Raw genomic sequence first — 25,089 nt, forward strand, 5'->3', positions numbered from 1 at the left:
TGGTTCGAAGGCTCCGACCCAAAACCCAACCCAGTGTCACGGAGTCTCTAGGAAGCATACAGTAATCTCTCACAATCATGCATTGATCTCCCACAACCACAGAGGATCGACAATATATTGGTGTCGACACGAGATCATGGGAACAGATAGGTTGCCACCTGTGGCGTATCCCAACATCTGCCCATCTGGCACAATCACTCGGACATGTTTGTTGCCGCAAGCCCTTTCTGGACTACAACATTTAACAAATTTTGAGCAAGTATCTTCCTTTGGAGCCATTCGAGCACTATTACCACGGCAAGAATGCCGATCCAAGTCTCCCGGACTTGCTCCCCCGAGGTCAGGTGACAGTGGACGATATCACTCCATTTGTCGGCTTTGAAGTGGACGGCATACGGTTGGGTAAGCTGTCGGACGCTGGAAATATCCAGCTAGCCTTATATGTGGTTCAGAGACGTGTTGTCGGAAGACCCCCGTAGCCCTTATGGGCCACGAAGCATTTTTAAGCTCATGAGTGCTTGTACGACCACATTGCCATGTCACAAGATGTGCAGGCCAGCATCCACTGGAAACCCCGTACCGTGTGTGTGGGATGTGAGTATGAGAACAAATAAATGTTCACAGGCATCAGGCTAATTTCTTTGAACCGCTTAATATGTCATTCTGGCGTGTTTGACTTTGAAGATGGCTAAAGAAGACATATTGCTCGCCTTACGCCGCAGGCTGAGATGCCCTATGAGACTCCATTTGAAGGCCAGAAAGTTATCAACTTGCCGTTGTTTAAGGATGACATTTGAGAAATATTGGTCTATCAATAACTATGAAGTAAAAGTTAACAGTTTCCTAACAAGCGAAGCAAAAAATCTCTCAATATGTAAAATTACAGTAACTTTTGCTATACTATTTGTTATTTTTCTTCGTAGCTTATGCTGCATCATTCCGTAGTTGAAATGGGCACTTGGGCACTTAGTCTTTAAAGCAGAATGTCTAGAGCGAGTCGTTGAACGTAGAGACGATGGTGGGAACCATCACGTATTTCGAAAAAGCTGCGTCGAGGAATAGCAGGCTATTCTTACCATTAGCAGCTTGAGCTCCACTTTCATATAGAAGGACCGGCTATTCCTATGCCTTAGCGAAAATCGCGCACCTGTACGCGGGGCATATCAAACGATCTGAGGGGTCCCGGATATCTTGGCGCCTAGTATTGTCTTGGTAACAATTGACGTAGACCTGGCAATCCTCGATACTGGCTACCTTTGCCAGAGGCTTTTCAACCAGGATGAGATCTGCATTGTATGACGAGTTTTTCCTGCAATTCAATAATGCAAGAAGTCCTCAGTTTGCCCAATCAGTAATATATGTGAGTAACCATCGAAATTTGTTTATTCATGCAGATGATACGAAGACTAGGATATGTTTAGAGCACCCTGACACCCGAACTGAGCCCAACTAAACTAGATGTTTTCCAGTTTCCCAATCAAGTTTATTAGCCGATCCAGCCAGTCATTCAATCGCAACTGCCCCACTTTGATCCTAGCTACGTAACTGTGGCAGCATCGGGAATGGCGGTATCTGGTCCGCCGACCCCCGCAGTAGCTTTGTCTATATAGCTTGCCTACAAAACCGTTACTTAATTGTTGAAAAGGCCTCGCACGGCCAGATATCACATACCCTGATCCAAAGCTTTCCCAGTCAGGTCATAAATTTTAACAAAAAGGTAAGCGTCAATACTCCCCTTCAGGTTGCTCTTGATCTGACACCTTCGTTAAAACTAGCATTACTGTGAATATCATTCAACAAAAATGGCTTCACGTTCATCAGAAGGCACTGAGAGATATTTCCACCCCGGAGAAACGTCTCGTCATGCTGCGACCATTCTTGGATTCCCATCTAAATTCTCGATCGCCCCAGCTTATTATGAAAGCGCATGTACAGACATTGCTCACTTAGCCTCTGTGATTTCTGCCTTTGAATCAGTTCGATTGTATACGCGAGCAGAAGATGTTCCGAAAGCAAAGTCGATGGTCCGCCAAGCTGTTACACAATATCCGAGCAACACCTCAAATATATGCATCATTCCCTTTCCCACAAACCATCTTTGGGTTCGTGATACAGGTCCTCTTTATGTCTTGGGAATCGCCGAAAACGATCGCCAACGCCGCTTTGCAGTTAACTTTCGCTTCAATGAATGGGGGAAAAAAGACGATATTAATGATCACAGCCGAGCTTCCGACGGGCTTGATTGGCCGGTGATGTTGCAAGAACAGCTCCAAGAAAACGCAAACTTTGCCAAGAAAGTCATTGAATTCGACGTGTCTCCATCTTGTGTGACTGAAGTGGAAACAACCCTTCATCTAGAAGGCGGTGCATTGGTTGTGGATGGCGAAGGCACACTTCTGGCCACGGAAAGCAGCATCATCAATGAAAATCGCAATCCAGGTCTGTCACGGACCATGATCGAAACAGAGCTGCGTCGTTTGCTTGGGGTGAATAAGATTATCTGGTTTCCCGGCAGAAGAGATCTTGATGTTACTGACGTACATGTTGACGCTGAAGTCAATTTTATACGACCCGGAGTCGTTGTTCTCTCACGGCCTCATTCTAGCGTGCCTAAAGTATGGCTAGAGGTTCATGAAGAAATCAAGAAAATTCTGGGCGAATCAGTTGATGCAAGGGGTCGCAGTTTCGAAATACATATAGTCGATGAGCCTGACCCTAAAACCCTCGGTCAGTTGTCGTATACCGAGCCAGCAACCAATTATGTCAATTTTTATTTCGTCAATGGGGGGCTGATTGTTCCTCAGTTTGGAGACGAAGGAAAAGATCGAGAAGCACTGGATTTGTTTCGGAGGCTGTGTCCTGACCGCGTGGTTCAGCCAGTGCATGTGGTTGGACTTCCATTGGCTGGGGGCGTGATTCATTGCGCGACGCAGCCAGTGCTTTCCGTTGACTAGAGGTAAGGAAGAATAAATAACTGTCATTGAATGTGGAAAGATTCCGTTTTTTATCTCCCTTTGCAACTCCATTAGTGTATAAATGTTTCTAAAGAACACGTAGTTGTAAGCTTGCACAAATGGAAAAGGCTGAGAGGGGACGAAGGAACTCAGTTGTATCACGTAACCAATATATGAATTGTAGATACATTTATCTCCCATCGCATGACTTTAGCCAGGTTCTTACCTGCGATAGATCCCGCATGAGGCTTTGGGCGGATCGCGTCCATTAAGGAAACGACGAATCGGAACTCCAATCACCACGATGACTCATTGAGAACGAAAATTAACCATGTGGCTGCGCAAGAATGGCCTGAGTAATGACACACCCTGATGTCCATGAGAATGTCATTATTGCCAAATCTAACATCTATTAGAGGGAATGATGCCACCATCGAGAGAAGACGGGACGGTTGCACTGAGTGCCGGAGAAAGAAAGTCAAGGTAAACCACGATTGGACAAAATGATGCTTTGGAAAATATTGTACTGATTTATTATAGTGCGACCTACGACGACCAGTATGTTTACGCTGCAAGCGCTATCCCAGAGGATGCTCTTACAGTCCGAACTTTATCTCACAAGTCCTTGAGCGGCCAAACGCTCGACAGCGAGAGGAAAAAAAGTCCATCAGCAGTCAAACGTCATGGGATCTGACGCAGCAAAGTATGGCTTTGGTCCCATCACTGCAGCAACCTACACTGAACCATTTCCCATTCCTGTTTACAGAGGAATCTAAATTTCTGATGCACGTCTTCGCCACGCGGACAGTCAATACACTATTTCCTGCAGCACCTGATCTCTTCCCGCAAAGATTGATTAGCTCCGCTCTAATTACACCTCATCTTCTTAATGCTATTCTTGCTTCTGCGTGCAGCCATCATGGTCGGTTGCTGAAGGACGCGAGCTCAAGACGCAGGGTGACTTGTTTAAAATATACGAACTCGGCTATCTGCAGCCTGCGTGAAGAACTCTCAGGCACTAAACAGAAGCCTAGTGCCGAGTTAGTTACGACTGCATTGATCTTGAGTACAAATGATCTTTGTAATGGGAATATACCGATCTGGCGAACCCATCTCCGGGGAGCCTTGCGGCTTCTGCTTGCCTTGCTAGAAGAGCAAACATTGTTGTCTACTCCGATCGATCCATTCATTGAGTGCTTGGCTAAATGGTTTAAGACAATGGATGTTCTTGCAGCTTTGTCAGGCCTTGATGTGCAATGTATTCACAACCCCGAGGATGTTTTGTTGGGTACATCTCTGTTACAGTCCACGGACAATGTGGATGATATTTGCGGTTTTTCGTTGGATTTGTTCCAATCAATGGCACAAGTATCTCGGTGGGCACACAGGCAGTATTTTAACTCGAGTACTGGACTTGTATGGAGCGATCCGTCAGTATCAGAGTTAGAACTCGAGACAAAGCTCTATGCTTTGCTTGAAAGGTCCATCCCAAGTACGAGGGTCACCAACGGCCACATTTCTGTTCTTGAGCTTCAGAGCACACATCGAGCTTTCACTCACTCTGCTTTACTACACCTCCATCGCCGTGTACAGATGCTACCAAAAAACCACATCCAAGTCAGAACGGATTTAAACAACATCCTCGATGCCGTATCCCTGATCCATCCCTTCTCACTGGCAAACATCCTAATTCTTTGGCCAGTATTCAGTGCTGGATGCGAGACTGACATCATTACAGAGCGGGGAATGATCCAAACCCGTATGGGAAATATGCAGAGCCTTGGAATGGGTAACTTCGCTAGAGCCCGACAGTTACTCCACAGATTCTGGTCGTCGGAAACTTCACTGCCGTGGGATGCATATTTTGCACAGGTTGGACTTGAGCTTGTTCTCTTCTAGCTATTTGTTATTTCACCGAAGGGCTGAGGACATGATATTTCATGGGTGATGTTAGAAGGATCCCCATTCCTTGATATTCGAACCCCTCTCCACCTGCCTAACCCTGGTTAGGGAAGGCATAGTATTTGTTTTACCAATGTCTACGGTAGGCACAAAGTGCCTTAGAAATTCAAGTTAGCCCGAGAGGTATTTCCCACAATTAGGCCAGTTGCCTGAGCGCTTGCTACCACAGGCTGAAATACTTGAGTTGCTAGCTCGAGCACCACACCTAAACGTTGTCCGTTATTATGGCTGTCGGGTTGCTCGGGCTTCTGATGGATAGGAATTCACATGACTTGGAGGGTTATATCAAGAAAGGGAGCAGAAATGTCGATCAAAACGCTTTTATAATCGCCCTGGAGTTATCTATACATCGCATCCTTTCGTTGGGACTCGCACACAATGACTTGACCCCAAGGAACATTCTGGTCAATGAAAGAAATATGCCCGTTCTGTGATTTAAATGTGTGTCAACCTTTTGAGACCCCGTTGAAATACATTCCGGGCACACCTGGCTGGGTTTCTAGTGGGTGTTATTCTTTCTCCAATTTACCTTACTCTGTGTATCCAAGTCACTGAAATGCTTTTCGTAAGTTTCTTCGGAGAAAATACATTGAGGCAATTTGATTACTTGGACAACTAGTACGTGCTGGGGGGAGAAGTCCTTTATTTAATTTTAAAGGAAGAGCAAAAGCGAGATCTTAAAAGGACAAAACAACTTGAATGCAATATTCTCATGTCAAAGCGCGCAAATGGTATAATGTTCGGGATAACAATGTCTTTTAGCGGAACTGAGAATTGCCAATTGTGTTACGAAAGAATTGAAATTACAGGCGGTCTCCCCCATAGAACTTTCAGTCGTGAAAACAAAAACATAGTGAGCTACATTGAGGTCTACAGAATATTTTGGGGCTAATTCTTAAGAAATAAACCGATTCACGTCGGGCATTTCCCCCGACACTTTCGGCGGTCATCCGACACAGACGATCGAAATTTCCAATCGGAGAACTTTACGCGTGGAAAACAGTGATCTTCCATTTTCCTCTTTGATAACCCTTCCTATTCTCTCTTTTATGGCTATATACCGAGCTGTGTACGAAAATGGAACCCCACCGTCAGATACATGTCGCTGTCCTCGACACGGATATTCCCTGTCATCGTGTCTACGCCCAACGAGGATTGTACAGCTCGCAGTTCAGATCACTTCTTGCTGCTGCTGCAAAGCGTATCAATAAAAGCCAACACAAGCCACGAGTATTCTCGGTCAGTGCTCATGTCACTGCTTTTGATGTTGTTGGCGACTCACTGCCACCTTTCGAGGGCTTGCGAGTCAATCCCTGGTCTCCCACGGAGAAACAATCTTCTGGGTTCCCCGGCCCTGTTGACGCGATCCTGGTCACTGGCGCTGCAGCTGCGGTATATGATGATCTGCCTTGGATTCCAGGTTTGAAGAGTTTCCTACAGAAAGTACATTCTGGCTACCCGTTGGTCAAAATATTCGGGTCGTGTTTCGGCCATCAGCTTATAGGCGAAGCCCTGCTCGCAAGTGACAAGGTCTATACTTCCAAAGGACGTTCTTTCAAGGTGTCCGTTGGATTATCCCCGCATGGTCACGAAATTGGCATTCATCCTATCGCCCTGAACCCGGCGTTTATCTCCAGCTTTCCACCTCTAGCGCGGTTTTCGCAACAACCATTTCGCATGCAGCTCATTCATGGTGATGCAGTAATATCTTCGCCAGAATCTCCTGATGGTAGGGAGGCACTTCTGCCCGAACCGTGGCTCAATATGGGGAGCAGCCTTAGATGCCCGATTCAAGGCCTCTACCAGCCAGGGCGCGTTCTCACCTTCCAAGGGCATTTTGAATTTGACGCGTTTGCTACAGCTGAGCTCTGCTACAAATTTGCTGACCAGTTCCACTGGTCTCCAGCAGTTCTCGCTTCTCATCTGGAAAATATCAAACGCTCCACTGTGCCGGGAAAAGAAGAAGACGATGATTCTAAAGCAGCCGCAGAGGCTGTGCTTTTGTTTTTCGCCGGAGAGGACCAGTCGGTAGACTCAGATCTTCATCCGTCTTCTTGATGTGTGTTGATCTCGCTATCAGATTTCCACGGGGTTTGTTGTTTGCATCCGGCGGAGACCTCGGATGTCAAAGCCGAAGTCCCCGCACCGTCGGAGGAACATCCGAGCGTTATCAACTCTACGAAGCCCTTTGTATTAGAATTGTGAAACTAAAGTCATAAGATAAAATTGATCGCAAGGAACATGGTCAACTCAAATCCTCGATCTACTAATGCGTATGTTGGAGATGCGTTGCCTTATTACCGAATCTGGAACGTGTATGATAACAGCTTTGCAGATGTGAGACGTGCCGGAGGCGCAAGGTTAAGTGCTCAGGCGACAAGCCATGTCGCGCTTGCGTCAAACATAACTGGGAATGTACTTTCGGCCATTCAGGGCGCAGACGGTTTTCTGAGGCGTGAGTCCGTTGCGTATACAGTATTTGTTCTCTCCGACTAACCTTCATCTAGCCAAGTGAAGCACCTCTTGGATAAAATCCGAGTCTATGAGGAGCAGCTTTCATCTCAGTCCGTTGGAGACTCACATTCTTCGCTCCATTCTCCCAATGAAGGAGAGTTGATAACTGGTCGTCAGTCTTTGCAAGGCGGTTCTCCAACGCCCGCTGATAATGCGCCCAACAACTTGGCAGAAGGGGATTTATCATACGCCGACGATGATTCTGCTATAAGCCCAGGTACTGTGATATCTTTATATTACCGGCCATCGATGGAAGCTAACATCTCACGAAGCAACGGACCTAGCTTCAGGGCCTGCGTTCGAGTCTCAAGTCAGATCTCTTCTTGATAATTCCCGTTCAAGTGAAGTCACATTTCGGGGAGCTCATTCATCCCCTCATGTACCAAGTACCCCGGGGTCTCAATGGCCATCAATCAAAGAGCTCGTCAACGATGCCCCTGAATTGTCTATCCCGTCATTGGAAGAGTCGCAGCACCTACTTGATCAATTTCTTTTCTATCTTGGCGTCAGTCAGCACTTCTTTGACCCACGGTCTTTCTCGGATAACCTGGGACTGCTCTTTCAATCCCCAGAAACAAAGCATCAACAGATGAACACCACTTGGTTCGCCGAATATCTTTTGGTTATGGCCATGGCAAAACTTATGGATGTGAAACATCCCACTTCCCAGACACCTGGTGCGGAACTATTTGCGGAAGCACTGAAGCTTCTTCCTCCGTTACATCAGATGGGTGGAGAGGGTGTTGTGGCTGTTGAGATCTTGACCCTAATTGCGACATACCTTCAATGGTGTGACCGCAAGCACGACGCTTATCTCCATGTATGCCACATGCATTCCCTAGGGTCTTTCCGAAAGCTGACTTACATGTACTAGATTGGACTTGCACTGCGACTTGCCATAGCTCTCGGGTGCAACTTACAGGAAAGCGAACAGGGCTGCCTTCCTTCTGAAAGTGCCCACAGGCTACGACTTTGGTGGACGGTATACATGTTAGACAGGTGGGTTTTATGGAGGCTTTATTATCCCATAAGCTAATCAACATATCCAGGCGCCTATCTTCTGGCCTCGGACTGGCTGCAGGGGCTGACGAGCGACAATTACGCACTGAACTTCCTCGACACGCTGTGGGATTCCAATCTCCAATTGCCCTCGCTATTAACGTACGCATCGCACGGGTCACAGACGAAATCATGTCCAGTGAGTTACTTACACTACCCTACATTCTGATCATGGCTATCTTCTGATGCATGCGTTAAAAATAGCTCTTTATGGTAATAAATCCATTACGCAACTTGAATTGGTCCGAAAAATTCAGGATATTCTTCAAGAACTGCATGATACGAGTCGGTCATTTCCCCAGACATTAGTGCTTGACTTCAATCGGCCGTTAAAGGCAGTGACTCGCACAGGTGCGTCGTTATACCTGATGCTGTTTCAAGTAAGCCTGTCCTCGACTGGAATTATAACAACCAGTATCACATGTTAACTTTTGAGGTTAGGCAATCATTCTTTGTGCCCGCCCAATACTATTGCAAAGAGCTCGGTTGAAAGCACAACGACAACAGCGATCACAAAATTCTGAACCAGTACCCAACATCCTCCTTCGTCTTTGTGAGACGTGCAATGAAGCAGCCACTAGAAGTCTTGCCATACTTGAATCTCTTCGGCAGCAGCAAACAATCCGTGAGTCTTCCTTCCGTTAAGGCCCTACTTTCCCTATTTTGTCACATTATCTCTCTCGACGGCTTATTCTGACTCGATTCAAGCCCGGTATGGCTTTTTCGACCTGGATGCCACCTTTTCCGCTGCCTTTGTACTAGTGATGGTGGGGTTCCTTGACCATTCGCAAACGAAACCACCTTTAGCGCTAGATCAAGCATTCGAGGTGCTCCAGTTTCTATCTCAAGCAGGGAATCTAGCGGCCGAGCGACGCCTCCAAGACATTGCCCACTCCTGTTCCCACGTTTGGCCAGACTATGTCTTCAATGCAGATGAGCGACAAAGCGGTGCATTGTCTCGACAGAAGGGCCGGTTCATTGCAGGATCGGGTTCGAGGCAATACCCATTGGCGACTTCTTCAGGCTCTTCACTACCCAATGATTTCGCCTCCGGTGGTCGAAATTACCATTCGGATGAGTCCAGACTACTTGAGCCGTGGTCGAACATTGATTTTGCAGGTTCAATGTTCGACATGGACGTAGATTGGGATATGGATCTGTCTGGTGAAGCAGAAGGAATATATTCAAGCTTCCACAATCCGACCTTACCTTTGACGGGAGTTGACTATATCGACTGGTTGGAAATTGAGAAGGTGTTTAGTGGTCCATGAATTGAATTTAAGAAGTGATTTAACGATGGTAGTGTCACATCCAGGTTGTAATTGGAGATGCCCTTGCGAGTTCGAGTGACTTCAAATGTTTGTTAGAGTAAGCAAATAGAATAGAAACAAAGAGATGAAAAGTTGACAATAACTTCAACTACCTTTGATTCCACGTCAGTCGGAGTGTTGATTCGAGGCCATCACGTGACCCCTCATCGAAAGAGCGGTCCCTCAACCTGCAACGCAGTTGGCTCCGACCCATTCCTTCTTTCGTCGCGTCGAGCATTGCAAGCCGACACTTGATCTTCACTTTTGGTTCTACTTTTGATTATACCCTAACCTCGCTTTCGTCTGAATCTCAAATCGTCCTATAGCTTCCCCGCACTCGCGCCTCTCGCCCCGGACGATGCCAACCTTCGCTGGTTTCCCGCGCGGGTAGAGCCAGCAATTCTCGATAGATTTATATCGTACCGATACCAGAAACTAGGAGCCTCTGTGCTCTGCCAAAGCCACAGCTATGGAGGCCGACTGGGATGAGCTGTCGCGCATCCCAATGCCCCCGCCCAGTCCGCATGCTATGCCAACTATTGCGACGGCGACGGCATTTGACGATGTTATGGAGCTTTTGTGGACAGGCAATGAATATGTGAGCATTCGTCGATGCGGTCCCTGTAGGACGCGATTCTGACCAATGTTTTCCTTTCTTCCCAGGGCAGGGTCACTTCATTCTATGGACCAGAGTTGCAACGATATACCTCCGTTCGGGCCCATCCAGTATCCGATGGCATGGTACGACAGATTCTCTTTCACGAAAGAGGAGTGATTTCACTATCTTCGAAAAGTGTACATATGATCACGCGGCGAGGCCTGACCCAATGGCATCTTGCTCACGATGAAATGGTCGATCTGCGTTGCATGAGTTTTACAGCCCAAACAAATCGAATTCTCGTCGCAGGTTGTCAAAGAGTGATGTTTACTGTGGATATCGACAAGGGTACAATTGTTGATAAGCTTCCCACCGAATTCGGCTACACCCTCATGAAAAAGAGTCGATATCTCTGCGCGGCTACGGATACAGGATCAGTCAATGCTCTCAGTCTCTCGGACTTTAGTGTTGTCAAGTCATGGAAGGCCCACGGGACAGCTGTCAATGACATGGATGCGCGAAATGACTTGCTGGTTACCTGTGGCTTCTCCGTCCGCCAACTTGGTGCCCCCATTGTGGACCCCCTTGCCAACGTATATGACCTGAAAACCTTGACGCCGTTGCCTCCGATTCCGTTCCATGCAGGTGCAGCATATGTACGCATGCATCCCAAACTTCACACCACCAGCTTCGTGGCCTCACAGACAGGACAACTCCAAGTGGTGGATCTTATGAACCCAAATGCAGTAAACTTGCGACAGGCCAATGTGTCTCTCATGCTTGGGATCGACTTGTCACCATCGGGGGAGGCATTGGCTATCAACGATGCCGAATGCTCAATTCATCTGTGGGGCTCGCCGACCAAAGTCCATTTCAATGAGATGAGTAAAGAGACAGAATTTGCAGATGTTCCCACACGACCACCTCCGATGGACTGGTCTCCAGACGTTCCACTGAGCATGGTTGGAATGCCTTACTACCATGAGCGCCTCCACTCAGCTTGGCCAAGTCATTTGCTTTTCGAGGTTGGCAGTCCGCCTGCTCCATTAGATCAGTCAATACTGCCATATTTACGCCCGGCGGAGATGGGGCATCATGCTCCAAATCCGAGAAAGACTCGTCGAAATCAGGTGGAAAATACCCGCGCTCTCACCACGGCGGAGCCAGCTCTCATTGCACCTAAATTCCTGAGCGAAAAGGCTCGAGATATTAGCAAGTCAGAGGGCGCAATCGGCGATGCAGCTGAGGCGCTGGCTGGGGCAAAGATCAATGGGGAGAGCGATGATGATCCATTGCTCAAGTATAGCAACGTCGAAATCAAATATAGTCGATTCGGTGTGGATGATTTCGATTTCCGGTAGGACCCTTTTTCAATGCTGTTTATTCTTCACTCACCATTCAATAGATTTTATAACAAGACCGCATTTTCTGGTCTTGAAACTCACATCGCCAACTCCTTCACCAATTCCCTTCTCCAACTTTTCAAGTTTATCCCCCTTTTCCGGAACCTCGCACTAAATCACGCGGCTGGGTCGTGTCTGATTGAACATTGTCTGTTGTGTGAACTAGGCTACTTGTTTGACATGTTGGAAAAGGCCAATGGCCAGAATTGTCAGGCTACCAACCTTCTAAAGACATTCAGCAGCTTCCGAGAAGCCTCTAATCTAGGTCTCCTGGAAGAGAATCTTCCCAACAAGTCACTTTCAACAGCCATCCAGGCAGTCAACCGTTTCTTCCTGACGCAAATAGCTCACGACTTCCGCATGATTCAACCAAGTTCTGAGGATCTCGACCAACGTCTCGCCACAGTGGCATCCGAGTCTATTCGGTGTATGTATTGCCAGAATGAGATTGTTCGTCCTGGCAATTCACTAGCCAATGAACTTATATACCCGAACATCGACATGAAACATGCACGACGGAATCCGGTATTCCGATTCTCCAACATCCTTCGCGCGAGTATTGAAAGAGAGACACAGAACCGCGGCTGGTGTAATTATTGCCGTCGCTACCAGCAAGTGACTATCCGCAAGTCCATCCATCGTATGCCTTTGGTTCTCGTCCTTAATGCTGCCTTGACCAATCCTCTCTGCCGTCGACTTTGGTCAATGCCAGGCTGGCTCCCTGACGCTGTTGGCATCCTTGTTGATCCTAGTGGACAAGTGATGTGTTTCGAGGGTGATGAGCTCCAACACCGACTTCAAAGTCAGACTCCGGGGCTTGTGGTATACGATCTGGTAGGCTTGGTGGCGGAAATTGACATTCCTGAGCACCAAAAGCCGCATTTGGTGTCCTTCGTCAATGTTTCCATCTCTGGCCGTGAAAACCAAGACCAAAGCAAATGGCATTTGTTCAATGACTTCTTAGTCACCGAGGTCGAAAAGGACGAAGCCTTACGATTCACACAACCTTGGAAACAACCCTGCGTCCTGGCTTACCAAGTCCGAGACCCATGTCATGTCGTCGATGACTCCTGGAAGAATCACCTTGATAAGACCTTGCTATTCCGGGAGTGGTCTTTGAAGTGAGTTTCCCCCTCTTTTCCCGAGAGAAGATGCTAACAAAGTGATCAGTGGTGGTCGTCAAGTGGAGTCATGTCGTACTCTCACCGAGGAAGAACTGCCAAAGTCCGGGATACCTGTCGCATTGGATACTGAGTTTGTCGATCTCGAAAAGGCTGAGATTGACGTCAAAGCAGATGGATCACAGGAAATGGTCCGTCCCAACAAGAGTGGGCTGGCTCGTGTATCCGTCTTACGGGGTCAAGGTATCCAAGAAGGGGTCCCCTTTATTGACGACTATATCATCATTCGAGACCCGATCGTGGACTATGTTACTCAGTATTCTGGGATCAAGCCTGGTGATCTGGATTCGCGAACCAGTGAGCACAATCTCGTGACACTCAAGGCAGCATACAAGAAGCTATGGTTGCTTCTGAACTTGGGCTGTGTGTTTGTCGGTCACGGTTTGGCATCTGATTTCCGCAAGATCAACATCCAGGTGCCAAAGTCTCAAACGGTGGACACTCAATATCTCTTCTTCCACCCTGGCAAGAACCGTCGCCTCAGTCTGAGGTACCTAGCCTGGGCTGTTTTCAAGGAATACATCCAGGAGGAGCCCACACCCGACACCGTTCAAGGCCACGACTCCATTGAAGATGCTCGCATGGCTTTGCGCCTGTGGAAGAAGTTCCAGGAATACGAGGATGCAGGCATTGTCGCACAAATGCTCGAAGAAATCTTCCGCGAAGGCTCCAAGCTGGGCTTCCGCCCACCTCCTAAAAACGGCGGCACTGCTGTCGTTCTCTCTCGACCGGGTACCGCTGTCACCATGCAGAATGACAGCGGACGCAACACTCCTAGCACCCCCGAAACCCGTTCTGCAGCGGTCGCTGCAACCACCGCCAACCCTGGGCCTACCAGTGCCCCCACCACTCCTCGCCAGGCTTTCAGGCGATCTATCGCGTTGACTCCCAGCAATGGAAGCTTCTCTGGGCCTGGTGCTGGTGATTTCTTCGGTGGCAGTCCCTTACGATAAATATACATTAGCAGCACTTCGTCTTTTTGGAATACACTATTCTTATATCTCTGCAGAGTATGCGTAGAATCAATAGAATCAGTTGGAGATACACTACAGTAATGTTGTATAGCTGGCCAGGGATAGTGGGGTATGACGTGTCGGTCAGCGTTTCTGCCACAACAGAGACATCCCACTTCTTTCTCCTCAGCTAACTTAGTACTGTCCTGTACATTCTGTCGACATTTTGCGTCTTTTCGTTCTTTTCGTTCTTTCAATTGACTTATTTCGTCCTCCGGCGTCCTCTTCCTTCCCTCCGCACCTCGAACCCCCAACCTTTCCTCATGTCGAGACACCGCATTAAAGACGTCGGCTACGATGACGAAGATTACTATTCTGATGACGGGTATGCGTCGCCAGACCCCGAAGAACAGGAATTCTTGCAGCAGTGCACCGCTGCAGTTTTGCAACAGCTCGGTGCGGGGCAACCGCCGGTGACCGCTACGAAAGAAGAAGTCCAAGAAGCATTATGGCATTACTATAACGATATTGAGAAATCTGTGAATTATCTGAGGGGTATGTTTTCTTGCAGACGAGTCTCCGGGGTTCCGAGGATTTCGAGAGTTTCGCCGGGGGGTTGTCGCTTGTTGTAACAGTTTGCTAACGTGATGTTTTACAGGGAAGAAAGAAAAGGAGGCTTTAAAGCAGAAACCAAAGGCAGCAGGTAAGCAATATTCTCGCAGAGGTCGTTCTATCGAAGTGTTTTGGCTTGGTTCGGTCGGGGCATCAACTACAACCGGATCGCGAGCTGCAATGTTTAAGAAAGGTGTGTTTTGACTATGACGCGGAATCCCCTATTCATTCAATCTCTCGGGACTCTAAACTGACCGTCTGGAAGTTTGAACAATGTTCTAACAGGTCTTGCAGTGCCCGCCTTTCCTGCTCCATGTCCCACGGCGCATTTCTCGGCGGCGGACTTCTTTCGCGACTGTCCCTGGCTCAACGTTCCCTCTCATCGGAAGGCGGAGATATTGGTCGAGCCTCTCTACCCGCGTTTGGGGCTTTTGGGTGGTGCACCAGAGAATGGCGGAAAGGTCTCCAAATTGGCGGCTTTAGCTGCTGCTCGAAAGAAGAAGGAGGGTGAGAAAGCCCCAACCCCGACGGGAACTCCAGATGCATCGTCCTCGCCTACGCCTTCGCATGCTCCATCTCCGGACCCCCAGGCACCACTATCTCTTCGGGAAAGGCTTGCTGCCAGTGGAAGATCCACACCGAGACCCTCTGAAGGATCTGGACTACGACGTTTGGGCAAATCAAGCTCCTCATCTTCGTCATCATCCCCGGTCCCAAAGGAGCCCCAACCTGAGCTCAAATCCCCCGAACCCCTGCCTGAACCAATGGATAAATCCAAGGCAGAGCCTGAGCCCCGAGAAACAGTTCCCAACATTCGTGCCTCGCCCTCTACCTTTGCTAGCACCATTGTTGGTCCGGCAGCAGGCCCGACAACGGCCGGGCCAAGCCACTTGCACTCCAATAGTGCGGACCTATTGAAGCTATATGGACAGGATGCTGAACCCTTTGACTTTGCAGCCCCCAGCCCCGACGATGTCGTTCTGAATGCACAGAGCACAGCGAAAGGTTTGGCGATCCGCAGAAAGGTCTAAAGGCACCCGCCTAATAATGTGTAGGATTCAAGTCGAACACGGCCTCGAAATCAGCTGGGAATAAGAAAGCCCAGGCTGATCTAACTGGTGGGATAAAGGATTTATCAGTGGAGGAGAAAGTGACTGTCAAGAGCAAGAATCTGGATGTTCTAGCGGAGTACAAAAAGTCCAATCGCAAGAGGTCGGCTAACTTTGTTGTTATTGGTAGGTGCTCACTAGTGGTTAGTATGGACTGTGGCTGATTCTATAGGTCATGTTGATGCTGGAAAGAGTACCTTGATGGGGCGGTTGTTGGCAGACCAAGGTGCTATCGACAAACGGACACTCGACAAATATCGGCAAGAAGCTGAGAAGATCGGTAAGGGCTCCTTTGCACTGGCTTGGGTTCTGGATCAAGGATCAGAGGAAAGAGCACGAGGCGTGACGATAGATATTGCCACCAACAAGTTCGAGACTGAAAAAACAGCTTTCACTATTGTTGATGCACCGGGCCACCGTGACTTTGTGCCAAACATGATCGCTGGTGCCAGTCAAGCCGACTTTGCAGTTCTAGTCATCGACTCCAGTGTGGGCAAGTTCGAGTCCGGCTTGAAAGGTCAGACCAAGGAACACGCCCTATTAGTACGCAGCATGGGTACTCAGAAGATCGTGGTGGCTGTGAACAAAATGGATGCTGTGCAGTGGGATCATGGTCGTTTCGAAGAGATTGAGCAACAGATTTCTTCCTTCTTGACTACCGCAGGCTTCCAAGAGAAGAACATCGCTTTCGTGCCTTGCTCAGGTGTTCTCGGTGACAACATCGCTCGTCGCAGTGAAGATCCTCATGCCGCTTGGTACTCTGGTCGGACATTGATCGAGGAATTGGAAGATTCAGAGCCCTTCACCCACGCCCTTGAAAAGCCACTACGCATGACTATCAGCGACGTCTTCCGAGGCGGCGTGCAAAACCCCCTCTCCATTTCTGGCCGTCTTGACGCAGGCAGTTTGCAAGTGGGCGATCAAATCTTGACCATGCCCAGTGGTGAAACAGCCATGGTCCGGAGTATCGAGGTAGACAGTGACCCGAGTGACTGGGCTGTGGCAGGCCAAAATGTTGTTTTGAATATTGCCAACATCGATCCCATTCACCTTCGCTCCGGTGACGTTGTTTGCCGCCCTTCTTCTCCGATTCCTACAATCACTACCTTCACCACCAAGGTCCTAGCCTTTGAACATTTGATGCCTATGCAGGTGGATGTTCACCGTGGCCGCCTTCATGTCCCTGCCCGTATTAGCAAGCTGGTTGCTTCTCTAGACAAAGCATCAGGCGCGGCTATCAAGAAACGGCCCAAGATTGTGGCTCCTGGTACTGTTGCTCGAATTGTGGTGGAGATGGATCACGCTGTGCCACTGGAAGCACCAACGAGGATTGTTCTACGTTCAGGTGGATCAACAGTGGCTGCTGGGTTATTAGAGTAGGCAGTATCCGTCAAGAACGATGTTTTCTAAAAATACATTCCTGCATAAACTTAGTCTGCTCTACTTGGATATATATATCGTAGCTTGTAGCTTAGAGTTGGCAAACATGTAGTCGCCTATACGTGTATATTGTTTGTTATACCTAAATGTTTTCTAATCGAGGTATTGTGCAACATTGCGCTGTACAATGTTCACAGCATCTGGGGCGATCTATATGGACCCTGTGCCCTGTGCTACCCCCTGCTCGGCAGATCCCCGGCCTATTCTAGCCCTGTGAGCATGCTCTTCGATCTGTGAGATCTGTATAGCTGTTAACTTCTACCATGACTCAACTACATGTAAGCCTAAGTCTTGATATCTACGTGGCAAAAGCATTCGAGGCCAGATTATACCAGATACACCGTTAATGATCTAAACTTGACCAAACTTGAGCAAAGGGGCCATGTGTTTGGCCCCTTCTAGCAAGTTCGATCATTTGGCAGCTTCTGATTGGTGGAAATCAAAAGGAATCCCTGGGTGGCCCCTGCCGCTAGTCCTCTTTAGATTGTGTATTCCCCTAAGAGGAAGGCGGTAACAAGACAGGCGGACTCTGAGTCAGCCACTGCCGTACGAGTGGCAACCAATCAGAGCACGAGAAGTGACCTGAACTGGGAAAAGGCCAGCATGGCCGCTGGGCCATATTTCGCGTACAAGAAGTCCACCTCGATCTTCTTGCAACCATTCTTTCTTTCCCTCACATCGCCTCGGGTCCCTCTCCCGCTTACTTTAGAAAGGGTTGAGTACAACGCGTCTTTTGTGTTTACTCCGCGTCGCTGTATAGAACGGCACGCACGAAGCTTCGACCTCGACAGCTTCTCGATTGTGTGATTTGAAGAGCACTTTTCCCTTACACTTACATTATACCCCTTCACAATGGCACGAATCTCCGCACGCGACGGCGCGTCCAAGCCTTTTGCCTGGACCACCGTCTTCTACCTCCTCTTCGTCTTCCTCGCCCCCTTGGCCTTCTTTGGTAACACAGCTCACGCTCAGGAGGAGAACTCCCCTGAGAACTACGGCAATGTTATTGGTATTGATTTGGGAACCACCTACTCGTATGTATATTAGTGGAGGCGTGGCATTGAGAAAATGCTAACTTGCTACAGTTGTGTGGGTGTGATGCAGAACGGCAAGGTCGAGATTCTCGTCAACGACCAAGGAAACCGTATTACTCCCTCTTACGTCGCTTTCACCGATGAGGAGCGCCTCGTTGGTGACGCCGCCAAGAACCAATACGCCGCCAACCCCGAGCGCACTGTCTTCGACGTCAAGTAAGTTGCCACACTCGCTGACTGTTTTTCAATGCTAACAGACAGGCGTATGATCGGTCGCAAGTTTGATGACAAGGATATCCAGAAGGACATCAAGAACTACCCCTTCAAGGTTGTCAAGAAGGATGGCAAGCCCCAGGTCAAGGTCGACGTCAACCAGTCCCCCAAGACCTTCACCCCGGAGGAGATCTCCGCCATGGTTCTGGGTAAGATGAAGGAGATCGCTGAGGGCTACCTCGGCAAGACCGTTACCCACGCTGTTGTTACCGTTCCCGCCTACTTCAACGACGCCCAGCGTCAGGCCACCAAGGACGCCGGTACCATCGCCGGTCTCAACGTCCTCCGTGTTGTCAACGAGCCCACCGCCGCCGCTATCGCCTACGGTCTGGACAAGACCGGTGACGAGCGCCAGGTCATTGTCTACGATCTTGGTGGTGGTACTTTCGATGTTTCCCTCCTGTCGATTGACAACGGTGTCTTTGAGGTCTTGGCCACCGCTGGTGACACCCACCTTGGTGGTGAGGACTTTGACCACCGTGTCATGGATTACTTCGTTAAGCAGTACAACAAGAAGAACAACACCGATGTCAAGAAGGATCTCAAGGCTATGGGTAAGCTGAAGCGCGAGGTCGAGAAGGCCAAGCGTACTCTGTCTTCCCAGATGTCCACTCGCATTGAGATTGAGGCCTTCCACAACGGTGACGACTTCTCCGAGACCCTCACCCGGGCTAAGTTCGAGGAGCTCAACATGGATCTCTTCAAGAAGACCCTCAAGCCCGTTGAGCAGGTCCTCAAGGACGCCAAGGTCAAGAAGTCCGAGGTTGACGACATCGTTCTCGTCGGTGGCTCTACCCGTATTCCCAAGGTCCAGGCCCTCCTCGAGGAGTTCTTCGCCGGCAAGAAGGCTAGCAAGGGTATCAACCCCGATGAGGCTGTCGCTTTCGGTGCCGCCGTCCAGGGTGGTATTCTCTCCGGTGACGAGGAGATGGTCGACATGGTTCTCATGGATGTCAACCCCCTTACTCTCGGTATTGAGACCACTGGCGGTGTCATGACCAAGCTCATTCCCCGCAACACTGTCATCCCCACCCGCAAGTCGCAGATCTTCTCGACTGCCGCCGACAACCAGCCCACCGTCCTGATCCAGGTGTTCGAGGGTGAGCGCTCGATGACCAAGGACAACAACATGCTCGGCAAGTTCGAGCTGACCAACATCCCCCCCGCCCCCCGTGGTGTCCCCCAGATCGAGGTCGCCTTCGACCTCGACGCCAACGGAATCCTCAAGGTCAGCGCCAGCGACAAGGGCACCGGCAAGGCCGAGTCCATCACCATCACCAACGACAAGGGTCGTCTGTCCCAGGAGGAGATCGACCGCATGGTCCAGGAGGCCGAGCAGTACGCCGAGGAGGACAAGGCTATCAAGGGCAAGATCGAGGCCCGTAACGGCCTCGAGAACTACGCCTTCTCCCTGAAGAACCAGGTCAACGATGAGAACGGTCTCGGTGGCCAGATTGATGAGGATGACAAGCAGTCCATCCTCGACGCTGTCAAGGAGGTCAACGACTGGCTCGAGGACAACGCCGCCACTGCTACCATGGAGGACTTCGAGGAGCAGAAGGAGCAGCTCTCTAGTGTCGCTTACCCCATCACCAGCAAGCTCTACGGCTCTGCCGCTCCCAATGAGGATGATGACGAGCCCCTGGACCACGACGAACTGTAAAATTATCTTGAGGCATTATTCATGGAGTTCAATTTTTCTTCTCTTGCTTGAGTTTTTTGTCTTGATATCTGTTTAAGTAACCTGTAGACCTGGCTATGCCGGTCAAGAATACACCATGATACCTTGCATTGTTGAAAGTAGACAAGTAGATGTTCTATTAAGCCATTGTCTGGTGCAGAGGTTCGAGGACGTAGGTGACACCCTTTCGTCGAAGTGTATGCTAGAGACGACTGTGTGTTCTACATTTCGGTCTCGAGAGATTAATTAATTCCCTAACTGATTCCTAATTCTTTAATCTAACCATGCCAATCAACGATCTGATATATAAAAAATGACCACTCGTTAACGAGCCTTTATTCTTGTTAGTTAGGAACTCCATCTCGATAAGCATGCCTTCTACGTTGCTGGCCGTTGATTGTCTTTCTCACTTATTTATCCTCCCATACTACCAATCTCTCTTCTCCACAAACAATTGTTGTTTTTCGTGTTCAATTGATAGATAGAATCTAAGAATTTGTCAGTTTCATGCCGTAAATGACCGCTATTAAACCACTCCGCCATGGTGCTTGTATATTTATGAAATCTCAATATGGTGGACCTCGGGTCCCAATTTAGGGTCATCTCACACCGATACGGCAGCTTGGCCGAGTGGTCTAAGGCGCTAGACTGTATGTGTTCACCTCAAAATGCCCTTAAGTTCCTTAACTAACATGTAACAGTGAAATCTAGTCTCTTCGGAGGCGGGTGTTCGAACCACCCAGCTGTCGTTCTTTTTTTCTTTCCTTTTTTTTTTTTTTNTTTGCTTTTAAAGCCGCTTTCTTATGTAACCGGACTTGAAATAACTTAACTTAAACAATGTAAGATCGGCTGGATGTCGAGATCGAAAGCGGCAGCTGAGCTGGATAAGAATTAGTAGCAGTAGATTGCATGATTGTATGGTCGGTGCTGGTTATGAATCGTAAGCATCATGAGTAAAAGACGAAGGGAGGAAGATTATACATACACTCATGCATTTCATTGCCGTAATTCGCCGAATCTGTTGGCTAATGAATGGATCTCATGAGTAGACGCAGCTGTCGTGGGCCTCGATGTCGCAACGAACTGAAAAGTGAATCAACACCTGTATTATTATCAATGAATCGACAATTAATTTTGACGTAATGAGGCGATCGCTTTCTGAGGTAGCGCTTGCTGAAATGGCTCGAGAAGGAGAATCTGAGGTTGTATGAAGGTCCATCAAAGCCGTATGCATCGATCATGATATAACTGTGCTCAATGCGTATTGCATTGAAGCAATTCTTGTATAATATAAATGCAACGGATTCTGATCAATAGTGTTGTATAAGGTATTGAGCCAGGAATGAACAATTTTACTTGAATCATACTGTATCTCTGTTATAAGCTCTTTAGAACAGAAAAGCTCCCCATTCGACTGCAGTATATAATCAAAGCCATCACTGTCCCTCAGTCTATACATGTCCTCTGCTTTGCGGGGTCAAAGCACAGATCCACTCCCACACGGAGAATTGGCTCGGCGAAATAGCTTGTCTGTCTGCAGTATTACGGCTATGCAGATCCTAGTCCCGAGTTCAGAGCCAATAATAAACTCTATACTAACTGTATTTCTCCGAGTCTAGACAGGCTCTGTGTCCACATTGTCTGCTCGGGGCTGATCTAAAGAACGTTGGATTCTACCCCACTGGCCGGGTGCATCTTCATCAATCGCAAATTCTTGGTTTAGTCTGGATTGTAAATGCTACTGGGGCGACATGGTGATCTTCCCCGCTCTAGTTATTGTGATCCCAACTGACGTTATGTGTGTTTTCGGAGAATTGACGTGGTTGAAGTGGTCACAGGCCGCAGGCTATAGATATAAACGTAGTTCATTTGCAATCCATTTGTCTCCCAGATTGAATTAGCTCTCAACTACAAAACATCACTCTTCACAACGAAATACCAAACACCGAGAAAATGGGCTCCCCCGATATCCCACAGACCCAAACCGTCGCCCTGGTCAAAGAACTCGGAGGGCAAGTTGAATTCATAACAGATTATCCCGTACCAACACCAGGACCAAATGAAGTCCTAGCAAAGGTGTTATACACTGGCGTTTGCCAGAGTGGTAAGTCTTTCCCAAAGCCCCATGTTCCACCTCATATTCTTCATGTAATTCAAAGCTATATCAATACACTCCCACACTGACAACAATTCCTCCCTGCAGACCTCCACACAAAACAGGGAACAGCAGCAGGCCCAGACGGAACCCCAATTACAAAGATCAAACTCCCACACATCGGCGGCCACGAAGGAATAGGTCGAGTCATCGCCCTCGGTCCAGATATAACACATACATCAGACCTCAAGCTAGGCAGTCTCGTCGGCATCCGATTCGCAAGCCGGATCTGTCGACGCTGCGAATTTTGTCTTGCTGGTACGGAACAGTACTGTGTTGCTAGTACGAACCATTTGCATCACGAGGATGGCAGTTTTCAGCAGTATATTGCGCTTGATGCGGATTATTTGACGTTGCTTCCTGATGATGTTGATCCGAAAGTTATGGGCCCGGTTCTTTGTGCTGGTTTGACGGCGTATAAGGTATGTAACAAGAACCGGAGTGTGTTCGGGTTGAGGATGCGTGCTGAGTATCCGATAGGCAGTTTTGAACACGAATGTTCGGCCTGGAAATTGGGTTGTTGTTGTTGGGGCTGGTGGTGGGCTTGGGCATTTGGCTGGTGAGACTTGCTTTCCTGGATTAGTATTTGTGAGAGCGCTAACGGGTTCCAGTTCAATATGCTAGGGCCCAAGGCGCGTTGGTCATTGGTGTCGATACCGGGCCTGGCAAAGGGGACTTTGTGAAATCAATTGGCGCTCAGCATTTCATTGATTTCGCCACTGAGGACCCCGTCAAGAAGGTCAAAGAGGTTACTGGACTTGGTGCGCACGCTGCAGTTGTTACTGCAGGCAATGCAAAGGCTTTCGCTCATGCTTGCGATATGCTTCGCGTAGGAGGGACATTGAGCTGCGTGGGTATCCCACCCGGACGACCGTGTCTGGAGACTCCCATCTGTACTATCGTGATCAAGGGGCTTAGAATTACGGGTAACTTGGTCGGGTCACTGAAGGAGTGTATGGAGGCTGTGGATCTTGTGAGAAGGGGTGTTGTGAAGCCTGTTGTCAAGGTCCGGCAGTTTAAGGAGTTGCCGCAGGTATATGAAGAGATGGAAAGAGGGGATATTGCTGGTCGGATCGTTCTTCAAGTCACTGAATGATCACTCTCAGATGTTTAATTTTAGACAGTCTGCAATTCTTGCTGTGAGAAATTCAAACTGTTGGTCTCTAAGTCGCTTTGTTCGGCCACGTATGATCGATATCCACCAAGATGCGTCCGCTGGTCAGTCTCAGTTTCAAGCCCATACGGACCTGAGCTTCTTTCATTCATCGTCAGCAATCGAGCTGGGGCCATGACTAAAGCTTCGGCGGTCTTCGCTCGAAGGATACCCAGCAACATGCGATCCTGTTCAAGGAAAGGAACAATCTTCTGATATAATGCATGAAGGAAATCATGTGGTCCTAGTTCACGCCTGCTGCTCATCAAAGTCGATCTCAAGAGAACAGTGTCTGCTAGTGAATTGGCAACCTCGAAGCATTTAAGCAACTAGTCCCAATATAAGCAAGTGTCCGATACCCTCGACTGAACATCAACCCACCTGATCTCGACCCAATGGTAGCAAATCTGCCTCACGAAAGCCTCTCAAAGCTTGCAGCAGATCACGTCCAACTTGTGCAGGAAACCCAAAGGTCATAACAGAGGTATACCCCGCGGACGAAAGCAATCTCATCGCGAGAGCTTCCTGCCAGATTATCGTTCTCATCCACTCTCTCGTGACATGATAATCAGCCGATCGGGTAGAGGTATGATCGGCCATACTAAACGACAGGGAAGACAGCTTTTTTTCTGTCTCTGTCAGATCTGTGACCGCTATGGTACCTCCATGGGGCCTGCGGCGCATAGAGATTTTATCGAATGCAACGAATAGTCTGACTAGCTCCAGCAAGCCTTGCGCATGAACATCAGCTTCAATGCTACTTTCAATTCCCAGAATGGTTGGAGGCTCGGTATATGAGGGCGAGAGTCCCAAGTGTAACGAGTAGCCCCTGCTTTTCGATTAAAATATGGCTGTATAGTTGGAAACGCGATTGACTTACCTCTCCGAAACCCAGAGCAATGGAAAAAGCAAGTCTTGATTTGCAATCAGACCATCTTTCGGCTGTGGTAATCCTTCATCCAACCGCAGAATCCGAGAACCAGCTATAGCCTCCTGGATAAACATCATTGCTGAATTCCGCTGATTGACCTTGGCATGGTATACATGCAAAAAGAACGATATCAAGATACTGCGAAGGCACAGATTCTCACCATTACTGTCGTATTTCCTTCGCATTTGTAGACATGTATGTGCCATGGTTGTGGCATCGATTCTCTGGGATCCATCTCCATATCCATCTCCATCCATCATGGGCGCCATCTGCAACTGAGCCATTGTTGCAGCGCAGAGCGCTGTGGCCAGACACACGGTGTTTCCATCCTGTTCACCAATTGCTTCTGGCTTTATATTCTCAACTCTCTCAAGCAGGCTTTTGGCATGGATTACAGGCCAGACGCTGTACGAGCATTGCTGGTAAATATTGATGACTGTAGCCAGAATCGACTTCGGTATGCGCCGGAGACTGGGTGAATCACTAGAGAAACAGTACCTTCCAGTCTGCTCCTCAGCTATTGTGCTTATTTCGAGCTCTGGCTGGTCTTCCGGAACAGCAGACTGAGCTTCCACGTTAGAGTTCGCTGGCTTCCTAGCTTTCGGGCCTCTTCGGCCGGCAGGCCGAAGGTAGGTACAGCGAACCCACTTCACGGCAGTCCTGCATGTATCGCAGGGCCAGGAGCCGCTGCATTTGACTTTGCGCGAGATACAACTGTCGCAGGCTCGTTTTGGGGGCATGGGTGGCTGAGATTGTCATTTTGATGA

The 25,089-nt window shown here is 48.7% G+C and overlaps 9 protein-coding genes across 9 annotated transcripts; 8 read left to right on the top strand and 1 right to left on the bottom strand.

Annotated features, from left to right (window-relative positions):
* Positions 1-1,802: 1,802 nt before the first annotated feature.
* On the top strand, positions 1,803-2,954 carry PENARI_c025G06791 (agmatine deiminase family protein; the record flags this gene model as incomplete). Its single annotated transcript, XM_022635831.1, has 1 exon — positions 1,803-2,954. One exon carries the CDS (start codon positions 1,803-1,805, stop codon positions 2,952-2,954), a length of 1,152 nt encoding a protein of 383 aa, XP_022484269.1.
* Positions 2,955-3,285: 331 nt separating this feature from the next.
* On the top strand, positions 3,286-3,648 carry PENARI_c025G01304 (uncharacterized protein; the record flags this gene model as incomplete). Its single annotated transcript, XM_022635770.1, has 3 exons — positions 3,286-3,310; positions 3,371-3,437; positions 3,495-3,648. 3 exons carry the CDS (start codon positions 3,286-3,288, stop codon positions 3,646-3,648), a joined length of 246 nt encoding a protein of 81 aa, XP_022484312.1.
* A 2,345-nt stretch (positions 3,649-5,993) lies between these two features.
* PENARI_c025G02261 (type 1 glutamine amidotransferase) lies at positions 5,994-6,974 on the top strand (the record flags this gene model as incomplete). Its single annotated transcript, XM_022635777.1, has 1 exon — positions 5,994-6,974. One exon carries the CDS (start codon positions 5,994-5,996, stop codon positions 6,972-6,974), a length of 981 nt encoding a protein of 326 aa, XP_022484330.1.
* Positions 6,975-7,157: 183 nt separating this feature from the next.
* PENARI_c025G09397 (fungal specific transcription factor domain-containing protein) lies at positions 7,158-9,760 on the top strand (the record flags this gene model as incomplete). Its single annotated transcript, XM_022635852.1, has 8 exons — positions 7,158-7,375; positions 7,424-7,647; positions 7,703-8,250; positions 8,305-8,429; positions 8,480-8,628; positions 8,694-8,869; positions 8,931-9,114; positions 9,198-9,760. The coding sequence occupies 8 exons, from the start codon at positions 7,158-7,160 to the stop codon at positions 9,758-9,760; spliced, it is 2,187 nt and encodes a 728-aa protein (XP_022484366.1).
* Positions 9,761-10,268: 508 nt separating this feature from the next.
* pan2n2 (poly(A)-specific ribonuclease) lies at positions 10,269-13,934 on the top strand (the record flags this gene model as incomplete). Its single annotated transcript, XM_022635781.1, has 4 exons — positions 10,269-10,397; positions 10,463-11,754; positions 11,803-12,921; positions 12,971-13,934. 4 exons carry the CDS (start codon positions 10,269-10,271, stop codon positions 13,932-13,934), a joined length of 3,504 nt encoding a protein of 1,167 aa, XP_022484286.1.
* A 323-nt stretch (positions 13,935-14,257) lies between these two features.
* On the top strand, positions 14,258-17,035 carry PENARI_c025G03487 (putative translation elongation factor EF-1 subunit; the record flags this gene model as incomplete). Its single annotated transcript, XM_022635790.1, has 5 exons — positions 14,258-14,489; positions 14,593-14,637; positions 14,841-15,551; positions 15,602-15,781; positions 15,828-17,035. The coding sequence occupies 5 exons, from the start codon at positions 14,258-14,260 to the stop codon at positions 17,033-17,035; spliced, it is 2,376 nt and encodes a 791-aa protein (XP_022484266.1).
* Positions 17,036-17,947: 912 nt separating this feature from the next.
* bipA (Hsp70 family ATPase KAR2) lies at positions 17,948-20,065 on the top strand (the record flags this gene model as incomplete). Its single annotated transcript, XM_022635799.1, has 3 exons — positions 17,948-18,129; positions 18,181-18,345; positions 18,391-20,065. 3 exons carry the CDS (start codon positions 17,948-17,950, stop codon positions 20,063-20,065), a joined length of 2,022 nt encoding a protein of 673 aa, XP_022484301.1.
* Positions 20,066-22,036: 1,971 nt separating this feature from the next.
* On the top strand, positions 22,037-23,334 carry PENARI_c025G11486 (zinc-dependent alcohol dehydrogenase; the record flags this gene model as incomplete). Its single annotated transcript, XM_022635869.1, has 4 exons — positions 22,037-22,187; positions 22,287-22,660; positions 22,719-22,797; positions 22,850-23,334. 4 exons carry the CDS (start codon positions 22,037-22,039, stop codon positions 23,332-23,334), a joined length of 1,089 nt encoding a protein of 362 aa, XP_022484379.1.
* Positions 23,335-23,354: 20 nt separating this feature from the next.
* PENARI_c025G06343 (putative C6 transcription factor) lies at positions 23,355-25,081 on the bottom strand (the record flags this gene model as incomplete). The annotated part of the gene is made up of 4 exons (XM_022635824.1): positions 23,355-23,720; positions 23,773-24,220; positions 24,272-24,885; positions 24,971-25,081. 4 exons carry the CDS (start codon positions 25,079-25,081, stop codon positions 23,355-23,357), a joined length of 1,539 nt encoding a protein of 512 aa, XP_022484373.1.
* Positions 25,082-25,089: the final 8 nt, after the last annotated feature.

This window comes from Penicillium arizonense (genome assembly GCF_001773325.1).
Source record: "Penicillium arizonense strain CBS 141311 chromosome Unknown PENARI_contig025, whole genome shotgun sequence".
Lineage (NCBI taxonomy): Eukaryota > Fungi > Ascomycota > Eurotiomycetes > Eurotiales > Aspergillaceae > Penicillium > Penicillium arizonense.